The sequence below is a fragment of the Micropterus salmoides genome, unplaced genomic scaffold, assembly GCF_014851395.1.
Source record: "Micropterus salmoides isolate LMB-PRFRI ecotype aquatic unplaced genomic scaffold, ASM1485139v1 Ms_hic_scaffold_5, whole genome shotgun sequence".
NCBI classification, from domain to species: domain Eukaryota; kingdom Metazoa; phylum Chordata; class Actinopteri; order Centrarchiformes; family Centrarchidae; genus Micropterus; species Micropterus salmoides.
Genome location: NW_024044237.1, coordinates 18,651,515 through 18,664,672, shown reverse-complemented (window position 1 = coordinate 18,664,672; position 13,158 = coordinate 18,651,515). Strand labels below are relative to the sequence as shown.

General features: G+C 41.7%; 5 protein-coding genes across 5 annotated transcripts in view; all 5 read right to left on the bottom strand.

Moving 5' to 3' along the window:
* LOC119889225 (protocadherin gamma-A11-like) overlaps positions 1 to 13,158 on the bottom strand; it is a 261,420-nt gene that overhangs the window by 137,073 nt on the left and 111,189 nt on the right.
* On the bottom strand, positions 57 to 2,806 carry LOC119889248 (protocadherin gamma-A10-like). The gene has a single exon (XM_038700162.1). It carries the CDS (start codon positions 2,683 to 2,685, stop codon positions 238 to 240), a length of 2,448 nt encoding a protein of 815 aa, XP_038556090.1. The 5' UTR covers positions 2,686 to 2,806; the 3' UTR covers positions 57 to 237.
* Positions 3,139 to 5,987, bottom strand: LOC119889242 (protocadherin beta-11-like). Its single transcript, XM_038700160.1, has one exon. The coding sequence runs from the start codon at positions 5,809 to 5,811 to the stop codon at positions 3,346 to 3,348; it is 2,466 nt and encodes an 821-aa protein (XP_038556088.1). The 5' UTR covers positions 5,812 to 5,987; the 3' UTR covers positions 3,139 to 3,345.
* Positions 6,660 to 9,462, bottom strand: LOC119889249 (protocadherin gamma-A11-like). Its single transcript, XM_038700164.1, has one exon. The coding sequence runs from the start codon at positions 9,283 to 9,285 to the stop codon at positions 6,841 to 6,843; it is 2,445 nt and encodes an 814-aa protein (XP_038556092.1). The 5' UTR covers positions 9,286 to 9,462; the 3' UTR covers positions 6,660 to 6,840.
* On the bottom strand, positions 10,422 to 13,147 carry LOC119889316 (protocadherin gamma-A3-like). Its single transcript, XM_038700241.1, has one exon. It carries the CDS (start codon positions 12,903 to 12,905, stop codon positions 10,422 to 10,424), a length of 2,484 nt encoding a protein of 827 aa, XP_038556169.1. The 5' UTR covers positions 12,906 to 13,147.

The following is a 13,158-nucleotide window of genomic DNA, read 5'->3' as shown; positions in this document are numbered from 1 at the left end:
CAACTAAGTCACAAAAGCAATGTGCGTGTGAAACAATAAAACACCACATCACTGAGTGAGAATAAAAGGTAATATAATTTATAAAGATCTGAATATGAATACAGAAGCAGTCATCCAATCAAGAGACGCAAATGAGATGCTGTCCATGGTTCTGAAAGAGACGGTAAAGCGTGCCACAATTCACAATTGTTACTAAACACTTAAAGAAATGACGGCACAGAGATGCAGCTACATCATTTAACTGACCTCTAGAGGAGAGTCTGGTTCATCCAGGATGCTCTTTTCACTCTGTATCCGCTGCATCGTCCCTGTAGAACTGGGGTCCATTATCAGCACGTTCTGACTACCAGCTCTGCCGAACTTACAGTCACTCTTTCTGGAGTCAGTCGTCCTGCACACCTCGTAGTTGTACACGTGCTGGAGAGTCCCTGTCCCCAAAGTGTCTGAGTAACGTGGTGGATAATAGGGAATCACAGGGAGATTGGAGTGATACAGGACGCGAGACTGTCTCCATCTGTAGATTTTCACTGATATAATAACCACTAAACACGTGATGAAGAGGAAGGAAACTACAGCCAAAGCCAGCACTAAGTAAAAAGTCAGGTTGTCATTGTACTCCTTGTCGTGTGTAAAGTCAGTGAACTCCGATAGCACTTCAGGGAAGCTGTCCGCCACCGCCACGTTAACAATGACTGTAGCTGAACGAGAGGGCTGCCCGTTGTCCTCCACTATAACAGTCAGTCTTTGTTTCACAGCATCTTTATCAGTCACTTGGCGGATAGTTCTTATTTCTCCATTCTGTAAGCCCACTTCAAACAGCGCCCTGTCTGTGGCTTTCTGCAGTTTATAGGAGAGCCAGGCATTCTGTCCAGAGTCCACATCAACAGCCACCACTTTAGTGACCAGATAGCCCACATCTGCTGAACGAGGCACCATTTCAGCCACCAGAGAGCCACCAGTCTGGACTGGGTACAGAACCTGAGGGGGGTTGTCGTTCTGGTCCTGGATCATTATTTTCACTGTCACGTTGCTACTGAGTGAAGGAGAGCCTCCATCCTGCGCTTTGACTACTAGCTGAAGTTCTTTAATTTGTTCATAGTCAAAGGAACGAATCGCGCTAAGAACTCCCGTTTCAGAGTTAATGGATACATACGAAGAGACTGGGAGACCACCAATTTGCGTATCTTCCAAGAGATAAGAGATTTTCGCGTTTTGATTCCAGTCAGAGTCCCGTGCACGCACAGTGACCATCGACATACCAGGAGAATTATTCTCTGGAATCTCAGCAACATAAATGAATCTATCAAACAAAGGAGGGTTATCATTAATGTCAGAAAGTGTAAGACGCAACTTTATGGAACTTGAGAGAGGCGGGGAACCCGAATCTGTCGCAGTTATGGTAATGTTGTATTCTGGTGTCTTTTCACGGTCAAAAACTGATTCTGAAACGAGTGAGTAGTAATTAGTCAATGATGATTTGATTTTAAACGGTAAATTCCTATCTAGTGTACACGTGATCTGCCCGTGTCTTTCTGAGTCTGCGTCTTTAGCATTAAAAACAGCTATGGTCGAGCCAACCGGAGCATCCTCACGCAGAGGACTAGAAAAGGACATGACGCTTATAACTGGTGCATTGTCATTTACATCTACAATATCAATTATTACCTTACTGAGATCCGTCAACCCTCCTTGATCTTTAGCCTCAACTCTTATTTCATATTTTTTGTCCCTTTCAAAATCTGTTTGTCCAGAAACCGTTATTTTACCGGTGGTCTTGTCGATGTTAAATACGTCAGCCACATTTCCTTTCAAATTAGAAAAAGCATAAGTCACCATACCTTGTGATCCACTGTCAGCGTCTGTAGCATTTACGGTTAAAATGTGAGTCCCTAATGTTGCATTTTCTTGAACGGTAGCCCTGTACTCAGACTGATTGAATACGGGGGGGTTATCATTGGCATCTAACACGGTGATATCAATATTTACTGTACCAGATCTCTGCGGTGTTCCACCATCCACTGCTATCAGCCTAAACGAGAGGCGGGGTTGCTCCTCTCTGTCTAGCGGTTTCTGTAGGATTATTTCAGCAAATTTACTGCCGTCTGGGTTGGCGTGTTGTTTCAGGACAAAACTGTCGCTTGTGCTTAAAAAATAATTTTGTAGTCCATTAACTCCTACATCTGGGTCGTCTGCACTTTCCAATACGAAGCGAGAGCCAATTACAGCAGATTCGCTTATTTCCATTCGTATGTGGTTATTTCTAAACAAAGGCGAATGGTCATTTACATCCAGTATTTCGACCATTATACGATGCAACTCAATTGGATTTTCCAAAATAATTTCGAAGCTGAAACTGCATGGTGTGACGTCTCCACAGAGCTGCTCTCGGTCTACTCTCTCATTCACGGCTAAAATCCCTTTGTCTGTGTTCAGCTCGATGTATTGGGTGTTTTCTCCGGCAACAATGCGGGCCCGGCCAGAACGAAGCCTTTTCTGATCCAGACCAAGGTCTTGTGCTACATTGCCAATCAAAGAACCTTTCTTCATCTCCTCTGGAATAGAATAACGAATCTGGCAATTCACCACTGCAGTGACGAACAGAAAATAAGCAAATAGCCATCTGGGCCACCGCAAGCCTGCAGGAAAATGCCATTTAAAACGTTGCAATAATCCGACAGTAGCCATACTAGGCTGTAGAACAAGCGATCTCCACAAAAGGTAATCCTTAAGAGGCAAATACAACACTTGATAAATGTCAGAAAAAGGTCGAAAAACACTGCATAATTTCTAGAAGTATGTGGGCGGTGTACATCACCTCCTTTGCTCTTGAAGAAAAAGCCTCTCATCTAAATTGAGGCGATGGGGAAGGCAGTTATTGACAACACGGAAACATTTTTCATTGAGCAACAGCGTCCCTTAGAGGGTAAATCCTTTAAGATGATTTAAATTGTGATGGACTGCTCCCTGTCTAAAGCTCTAACAAAATGAAACGTGTGCACGGTCTGTGAAACTTGTGCATAATGACAAAAAGTCATATTCAAGTCAGTTGGTTACATTTATTGTTTAAAAACAACTCTTTTTTAGTTAACACATTATCAGTAAAGGAGTTTAATAATTATCTGTGCAAGTATCGAAGAGAAGATAAAAACTTTAAACGTTTGATTAGAGTGCTGTCCAAACGGCAGGTGCTGAAATATCCCTGATGGCACTGACTGTAATCCGCATTTGAAAAATGTACTTGCAAACCGATCATGAGAATTTAAATTTCCAAATACATACTAATTGCGCGATTAGCGATTGCATGAGACAAACATATTTTATCTTAGTTAAGAATAACCATGTATGTCAACATTTCAGACCAAAACAACTGACCTCTAGAGGAGAGTCTGGTTCATCCAGGATGCTCTTTTCACTCTGTATCCGCTGCATCGTCCCTGTAGAACTGGGGTCCATTATCAGCACGTTCTGACTACCAGCTCTGCCGAACTTACAGTCACTCTTTCTGGAGTCAGTCGTCCTGCACACCTCGTAGTTGTACACGTGCTGGAGAGTCCCTGTCCCCAAAGTGTCTGAGTAACGTGGTGGATAATAGGGAATCACAGGGAGATTGGAGTGATACAGGACGCGAGACTGTCTCCATCTGTAGATTTTCACTGATATAATAACCACTAAACACGTGATGAAGAGGAAGGAAACTACAGCCAAAGCCAGCACTAAGTAAAAAGTCAGGTTGTCATTGTACTCCTTGTCGTGTGTAAAGTCAGTGAACTCCGACAGCACTTCAGGGAAGCTGTCCGCCACCGCCACGTTAACAATGACTGTAGCTGAACGAGAGGGCTGCCCGTTGTCCTCCACTATAACAGTCAGTCTTTGTTTCACAGCATCTTTATCAGTCACTTGGCGGATAGTTCTTATTTCTCCATTCTGTAAGCCCACTTCAAACAGCGCCCTGTCTGTGGCTTTCTGCAGTTTATAGGAGAGCCAGGCATTCTGTCCAGAGTCCACATCAACAGCCACCACTTTAGTGACCAGATAGCCCACATCTGCTGAACGAGGCACCATTTCAGCCACCAGAGAGCCACCAGTCTGAACTGGGTACAGAACCTGAGGTGGATTGTCGTTCTGGTCCTGGATCATTATTTTCACAGTGACGTTGCTACTGAGTGGAGGGGAGCCTCCATCCTGCGCTTTGACGACAAAAGCCAGCTGTTTGATTTGCTCATAATCAAATGACCGCACTGCATGGATCACTCCGCTTTCTGAGTTTACAGAAACATATTCAGAAACTGGAGATCCACCGATATTAGTATTTTCCAGAATATAAGATATACGGGCATTTTGGTTTTCATCGGGATCTTTAGCCCTGACCGTGAGAACAGAAATACCTGGAGCGTTGTTCTCTGTGATAAACGCATTGTAAACACCTTCTGAAAATACTGGAGCATTATCATTCACATCAGATACCTTTAAATGAAATGTTCTTTTTGTTGAGAGAGGAGGAATTCCTGCATCTGTCACAACTACAGTGATGTTATACTCTGAAACACTTTCTCGATCTAATAAAGTATCTGTTACTAAAGTATAGTAATTTCTTAAATTGGATTTAATCTTGAACGGTGCATTTTGTTCGATTCTACAATTTACTTGCCCGTTATCTCCTGAATCGAGGTCTTTTACATTTATAATGCCAATAGTTGTGCCAGGAGGAGAGTCCTCTGAAACAGGACTTGTGAATGACATAACACTTATGACAGGAGAGTTGTCATTTATATCAATCACTTCAATTATCACTTTGCTTGAATCTGTCAAACCTCCTTGATCTTTTGCATCGATTCTGAGTTCGTACTTTCTATCTTTTTCATAATCAAGAGAACCTGATATTAAAATGATGCCAGTTTTTTCATCGATCATGAACAAATCACCGAGACCACTGTTAAGATCTGAAAAATAATATGTTACAATACTGTTTGTCCCGGAATCTGCGTCACTAGCGTTAACTGTGGTCACATATGTATCTCTGGGAGCGTTTTCCATTACTGTGGCTTTGTACACAGATTGATTAAATACAGGCGCATTATCATTGATATCAAGAACAGTGATATCTATATTTACTGTACCAGATCTTTGTGGAGTTCCACCGTCTACAGCTATTAGCTTTAGAGACAGATTAGGATTCGTCTCTCTGTCTAGAGGCTTCTGTAACACCATCTCTGCATATTTCTTTCCATCTGCATTAGAGTTTTGTTTCAGAACAAAATTGTCATTCTCGGTCAGAAAATATTCTCGGAGTCCGTTGATTCCCACATCGGGGTCTTCTGCACTGGCTAATGAAAAACGAGCCCCAGTATTAGCTGTTTCACTGATTTCAAAATTGATTTTATCTCTTTTAAAAGAGGGCGAATGATCATTTATGTCTATTATTTCAACAGTGATTTGATGAAGCTCCATAGGGTTCTCTAAAATCACTTCAAAGCTGAAACTGCATGGTGTTACGTCTCCGCAAAGCTGCTCCCGGTCCATTCTCTCTTTCACGACTAGAATCCCTTTGTCTGTCTTCAGCTCGGTGTACTGGATGCTCTCTCCGGTCACGATACGGGCCCGACCAGAATGGAGCCTTTTTAGATCCAAACCAAGATCCTGTGCTACATTACCGATTAGGGAGCCTTTCTTCATCTCCTCTGGGATTGAATATCGGATATGTCCGCTGACCAATTGGTTGAAATAAAAAAGGAAGAACAGAAGATGCCAAATCTGTCCGCAACAAATGCGCCATTTTACGCACCGAGTGGAGGCTCGTATTCCACACGTCATGGCAAAAGGAAATCACGGAGATATGCTCTGCAACGATCCAAGTACGACACTTATTCTGAAAAACTAAACTGAATGTACGTCTAAAGAAAAACGATGCTGACGTTTCAATGTACTGTATACATCAGAATGGAGATATCAATGAATGCGAGTCTGTTTTCCTCGAATGTCAGCCAATATAATGCACACCATCCCCCTTTCTCTCATAGGTGGTGAGGGAGGGGACTGTGAGGTAATGTTTTAGAGATAATGTTGGATTGACCAACAGCGTCCCTTAGAGTACAAAATCAGTAAAAGCATGCAACATAGATTTCTGGAAATAGACTGATTACATGTGGTTGGTGGATACTTAAAATATTATCTAAAAACATTTCAACACAGTATTCCGAAAAAAAACAAAACACAAAAAACATTGAAATCTAATTAATACAACACAGAGACTTAGTATCATAATCATCTTATGTAATTAGCACTAAAGAAATATATGGATAAAAACATCATTGCGATAGACGCAAAGCAAGACAAGAAAAACGAAAATACCACTGGACTTCCACCACGGTTCAGGGAAGCATCGGGGAAGAAAACGGAAGGAGTTTGGTAAAGACAGTTGATGTTAAATTAGAGCAGTGAAAGGAGCGTATTTGATTGTTACTATAATTATTGAAGTCACATGCGAACCACCCCTCCCTCCAACAATCGCGAGTGAATGCACCTAAGAGATCTAGACACCCCCTAAACTGTATTTATAATGTTGCAAGTGACTAGCAAGTTATCAGTTCACGTCAACAAAAAATCCAACTAAGTCACAAAAGCAATGTGCGTGTGAAACAATAAAACACCACATCACTGAGTGAGAATAAAAGGTAATATAATTTATAAAGATCTGAATATGAATACAGAAGCAGTCATCCAATCAAGAGACGCAAATGAGATGCTGTCCATGGTTCTGAAAGAGACGGTAAAGCGTGCCACAATTCACAATTGTTACTAAACACTTAAAGAAATGACGGCACAGAGATGCAGCTACATCTTTTAACTGACCTCTAGAGGAGAGTCTGGTTCATCCAGGATGCTCTTTTCACTCTGTATCCGCTGCATCGTCCCTGTAGAACTGGGGTCCATTATCAGCACGTTCTGACTACCAGCTCTGCCGAACTTACAGTCACTCTTTCTGGAGTCAGTCGTCCTGCACACCTCGTAGTTGTACACGTGCTGGAGAGTCCCTGTCCCCAAAGTGTCTGAGTAACGTGGTGGATAATACGGAATCACAGGGAGATTGGAGTGATACAGGACGCGAGACTGTCTCCATCTGTAGATTTTCACTGATATAATAACCACTAAACACGTGATGAAGAGGAAGGAAACTACAGCCAAAGCCAGCACTAAGTAAAAAGTCAGGTTGTCATTGTACTCCTTGTCGTGTGTAAAGTCAGTGAACTCCGACAGCACTTCAGGGAAGCTGTCCGCCACCGCCACGTTAACAATGACTGTAGCTGAACGAGAGGGCTGCCCGTTGTCCTCCACTATAACAGTCAGTCTTTGTTTCACAGCATCTTTATCAGTCACTTGGCGGATAGTTCTTATTTCTCCATTCTGTAAGCCCACTTCAAACAGCGCCCTGTCTGTGGCTTTCTGCAGTTTATAGGAGAGCCAGGCATTCTGTCCAGAGTCCACATCAACAGCCACCACTTTAGTGACCAGATAGCCCACATCTGCTGAACGAGGCACCATTTCAGCCACCAGAGAGCCACCAGTCTGGACTGGGTACAGAACCTGAGGTGGATTGTCGTTCTGGTCCTGGATCATTATTTTCACAGTCACGTTGCTACTGAGTGGAGGGGAGCCTCCATCCTGCGCTTTGACGACGAAAACCAGCTGTTTGATTTGCTCATAATCAAATGACCGCACTGCATGGATCACTCCGCTTTCTGAGTTTATAGAAACATATTCAGAAACTGGAAATCCACCGATGTTAGTATCTTCAAGAATATACGATAGGCGGGCGTTTTGGTTTTCATCGGGATCTTTAGCCCTGACCGTGAGAACAGAAATACCTGGAGAGTTGTTCTCTGTGATAAACGCATTGTAAACACCTTCTGAAAACACTGGAGCATTATCATTCACATCAGATACCTTTAAATGAAATGTTTTTTTTGTTGAGAGAGGAGGCATTCCTTCATCTGTTGCAACTACAGTGAAGTTATACTCTGAAACACTTTCACGATCTAATAAAGTATCTGTTACCAAAGTATAGTAATTTCTTAAATTAGATTTAATCTTAAAAGGTGCGCTTTGTTCGGTTCTACAATTTACTTGTCCATTATCTCCCGAATCGAGGTCTTTTACATTTATAATGCCTATAGTTGTGCCAGGAGGAGAGTCCTCTGAAAGAGGACTGGTGAATGACATCACATTTATGACAGGTGGGTTATCATTCACGTCAATAACCTCAACTATGACTTTACTGGAGTCTGTTAAAGCTCCTTGGTCTGTTGCTTCAATGCGTATTTCATATTTCTTTGCTTTTTCGTAGTCAACCTGCCCCGAAAGAAATATCACACCCGTTGTCTTGTTAATTTCGAATATACTGTCTATACTACCTTGCATTTTGGAAATAGAATAATGAATCAAACCATATGATCCGCTATCTTCGTCAGTTGCATTCACAGAGATAATATGGGTCCCTCCTGCGGCATTTTCCCTAACAGTGGCCTTGTAGACTGACTGATTGAAAACAGGAGAATTATCGTTAGCATCTAGGACAGTGATATCTATATTTACAGTGCCAGATTTCTTTGGCGTCCCTCCGTCAACTGCTATCAGCTTCAGAGACAGACTGGGGTGTCGCTCTCTATCCAATGGTTTCTCAAGTACCATCTCCGCATATTTTCTTCCATCAGAATTTGAATGCTTCTTTAAAATAAAATTTTCATTTGGAGATAAATTATAGTCCTGAAGCCCATTGACTCCTACATCAGGATCATTGGCTGTTGGCAAAACAAAACGTGCTCCCGGTGCTGCTGATTCTCCAATCGTCAACTGCATGTCGTGCTGATGAAAAGAAGGCGAATTATCATTAATGTCCAATACCTCGACCGTAACGTGGTGTAGCTCCATCGGGTTTTCTAAAATCAAATCAAAGCTGAAGCTGCATGGTATTACGTCTCCACAAAGCTGCTCTCGGTCTATTCTCTCATTCACGACCAAAGTCCCTTTGTCTGTCTTCAGCTCGGTGTACTGGATGCTTTCTCCAGTCACGATACGGGCCCGACCTGAACGAAGCCTCTGTATATCTATTCCAAGATCCAATCCGACATTACCAATAAGGGCTCCCATCTTCATTTCTTCTGGAATTGAATAACGTATTTGACCAGTGACAGTATGAGTGAGAAAGAGAAGAAACAGAAGGCTTTGCGGCGTCAGTCTGTTGCACAAACGCCATCTTAGACTCCGGTTGAAAAATTCTCCGAAATCCATGTTATCAAATGAATGATATAAAATGACACTATCGAAACAATTCTCTTGTACCGTCCAGTTATTAACAACAACGTCATTCAAGAGAAGAGAATAAAAACGATTTATATTTCCAGTTTCCTTTCTCTAGTAGTGAAAAACATCAAATCAAACCCAGTGTATCTGCGTCCACCGCACGTCGTTTACTGTCTAAAACATATAGACTTCTCACAGAGTAGAATCCAGAAAGACACCGCCTAAAACACTGCTCAGATTTTTTTTAGCTGACCAACAGCGTCCCTTAGAGTCGAGTGAATGAATATCAACAAATAGGCAGATTAAATTCTAATAATAACTGAATACCACCAAGCATATTTACAGAGAGTAGTGATGCCACCATAGTGCTCCAGACTGAAACCAATACATGCATAAAAATATAAAAAAATTACTAGTACACCAGGGCCCTGATAATATATGATGCCATACAAAGCAGTGTACCTTAGGACTGCAAGCAATAATCTAATTATGTGAAATTGTAACGCACTAAAGTACAATTAAAAAAATAAATAAAATAATAAAAGCAAATTATATATATATATATGTATAATAACCTTTAACCTACTACACTGTGCATAACAGTCCAACTAAAGAGACTGACTGCTATGTTTAACTTAAAAGTTCCACACAAGCTCTGTGTGAATCTGAAAATATCGATGCTTTAATCAATAACGTGCATAAGTGAGACATTTATTAAAATAATTCAACCGGTTTAAATAAAGATAAATGTAATTTACCATTATTCGTGTTTCATCTAAGTCTTAATCACATAACCACTAACCTATTTAATATTCAAGCCTGGCTAAAATCTTATCCCAACATTTTCTAAATGTTGTTAGTTACCTTGAAAAAAACGTTTATCAGACTTTGAATTCTACGTGAAGATATTATATGAAAAATAATTAGAAATATTAGCAGTATATGCTATACAAAAACAAGTAAACATCAATTTCATATTTTGGAAATACAAAGTGAAACAGAATTCTCACTTAATGATTCAAACTAAGTGGGATGCTGTCCATGGTGCTGAAAGTGGCATTATGGCGTTCAACTGTTTTCTATCAATGCAAAAACAAAATATAAGAGAGAGACAAATTAAGGCACTATGGTATAGTAAGATTATCTTCTCTCACCTCTAGAGGAGAGTCTGGTTCATCCAGGATGCTCTTTTCACTCTGTATCCGCTGCATCGTCCCTGTAGAACTGGGGTCCATTATCAGCACGTTCTGACTACCAGCTCTGCCGAACTTACAGTCACTCTTTCTGGAGTCAGTCGTCCTGCACACCTCGTAGTTGTACACGTGCTGGAGAGTCCCTGTCCCCAAAGTGTCTGAGTAACGTGGTGGATAATACGGGATCACAGGGAGATTGGAGTGATACAGGACGCGAGACTGTCTCCATCTGTAGATTTTCACTGATATAATAACCACTAAACACGTGATGAAGAGGAAGGAAACTACAGCCAAAGCCAGCACTAAGTAAAAAGTCAGGTTGTCATTGTACTCCTTGTCGTGTGTAAAGTCAGTGAACTCCGACAGCACTTCAGGGAAGCTGTCCGCCACCGCCACGTTAACAATGACTGTAGCTGAACGAGAGGGCTGCCCGTTGTCCTCCACTATAACAGTCAGTCTTTGTTTCACAGCATCTTTATCAGTCACTTGGCGGATAGTTCTTATTTCTCCATTCTGTAAGCCCACTTCAAACAGCGCCCTGTCTGTGGCTTTCTGCAGTTTATAGGAGAGCCAGGCATTCTGTCCAGAGTCCACATCAACAGCCACCACTTTAGTGACCAGATAGCCCACATCTGCTGAACGAGGCACCATTTCAGCCACCAGAGAGCCACCAGTCTGGACTGGGTACAGAACCTGAGGGGGGTTGTCGTTCTGGTCCTGGATCATTATTTTCACTGTCACGTTGCTACTGAGTGGAGGGGAGCCTCCATCCTGCGCTTTCACAGTAAGCTGAATTTGTTTGATTTGTTCATAATCAAAGGAACGAATCGCGCTAAGAACTCCAGTTTCGGAGTTTAATGACACAAAAGTAGAAACTGGACTACCACTGATATCTGTGTCCTCTAAAAGATACGAGATTCTCGCGTTTTGATTCCAATCAGAGTCTCGCGCGCTGACAGCAAATATGGAAATTCCAGGGGGATTATTCTCCGTGACGTAAGCAGAATAGCTCTTTTTATCAAATAATGGTGCGTTGTCGTTAACGTCAGATATTTTGAGGTGTAATTTTGTTGAGCTGGACAGAGGAGGAGTCCCCAGATCAGTGGCTGTTATTGTTATGTTATAATCTGAGACGGATTCTCGATCAAAATGTTGATCTGATATCAAATTATAATAGTTTGTTAGAGATGATTCAATCTTAAATGGAAGTTTGCCATCTATGGAACATCTTATGTGCCCATTTCTCTCAGAATCTGCATCTTTTACATTCAAAATAGCAATCATTGTTCCAAGGCGTGCATCCTCAGACAAGGGGCTGGAAAATGACATAATATTTATAACTGGGGCATTGTCGTTGACATCAACAACATCAAAAATAACTTTACTTGCTCCGATTAGACCACCGTGATCCTTTGCCTCAACCCTCACCTCGTATTTTCTGTCTTTTTCAAAATCTATCTGACCAGCCACAGAAATAATGCCAGTGTTTTCATCAATACTAAAAATATCTGCTGCACTTCCTTTCGTCTTAGACAAGCTGTAAGTTATGAGTCCATTTGAGCCACTATCGGCGTCTGTGGCATTTACTGTAATAACGCTTGTGCCTTTCATCGTGTTTTCCATCACGGATGCTTTGTAGACTGATTGATTAAACACCGGAATATTGTCGTTGGCATCTAACACAGTGACATCTATATTTACTGTACCAGATCTCTGTGGTGTTCCTCCATCAACGGCGATTACTTTTAAAGACAAATGGGGACGTTGCTCTCTGTCTAAAGGCTTGTGGAGAACAATTTCACAATATTTACTCCCGTCTGGATTTGCATGTTGCTTCAATATAAAATTGTCGTTTGGTGATAAAACATAGTCTTGCAACGCGTTCTGCCCCACATCTAGATCCTCTGCACTCTGCAATGGAAACTGCACTCCAACTGCAGCTGATTCACTTATTTCAATATTGATAGGTTTATCTTTATTTGGGAAGACGGGAGCGTGGTCATTTATATCCAAAACCTCAACAGTTATTCTGTGCAATTCCATGGGATTTTCCAAAATCACCTCAAAGCTGAAGCTACATGGTGTTATTTCTCCACAAAGCTGCTCTCGGTCTATTCTCTCATTCACGATCAGAATCCCTTTGTCTGTCTTCAGCTCGGCGTAGTGGATGTTTTCTCCGGTCACGATACGGGCCCGCCCAGAACGGAGCCTTTTCAGATCCAAACCAAGATCTTGCGCTACGTTACCAATGACAGAGCCTTTCTTCATTTCCTCTGGTATTGAATAACGAATCTGGCCACCTACCATGTTAACCGCAAGAAGCAGCAAAATAAGCAGTCCTATTTGCCGTCGCAGTCCATAAAACAATCGCCATCTTGCGCATCTGTAGGTGAGGGAATCTCGAGTTGCCATCATGGCAACAAAGAACAGAAAATAGTAATTTATATCAAGTTATTATGACGGAAAATGTGGTTCTTATATAAACGTTCCCTGGTTCCGTGTTACATTTAATCACGTCTTCAAGCTTTACACGCAAGTCGTGAGACCATGTTCTCTCTTGTGTGGCCTAAACCCCGTTAAAACACAGAGAGCCTTCTTCACTGTGTAGTCAGTCGGGGGGATGAAGTGAATGACGACACAACACTGAAAATATTTTACTGACCAACAG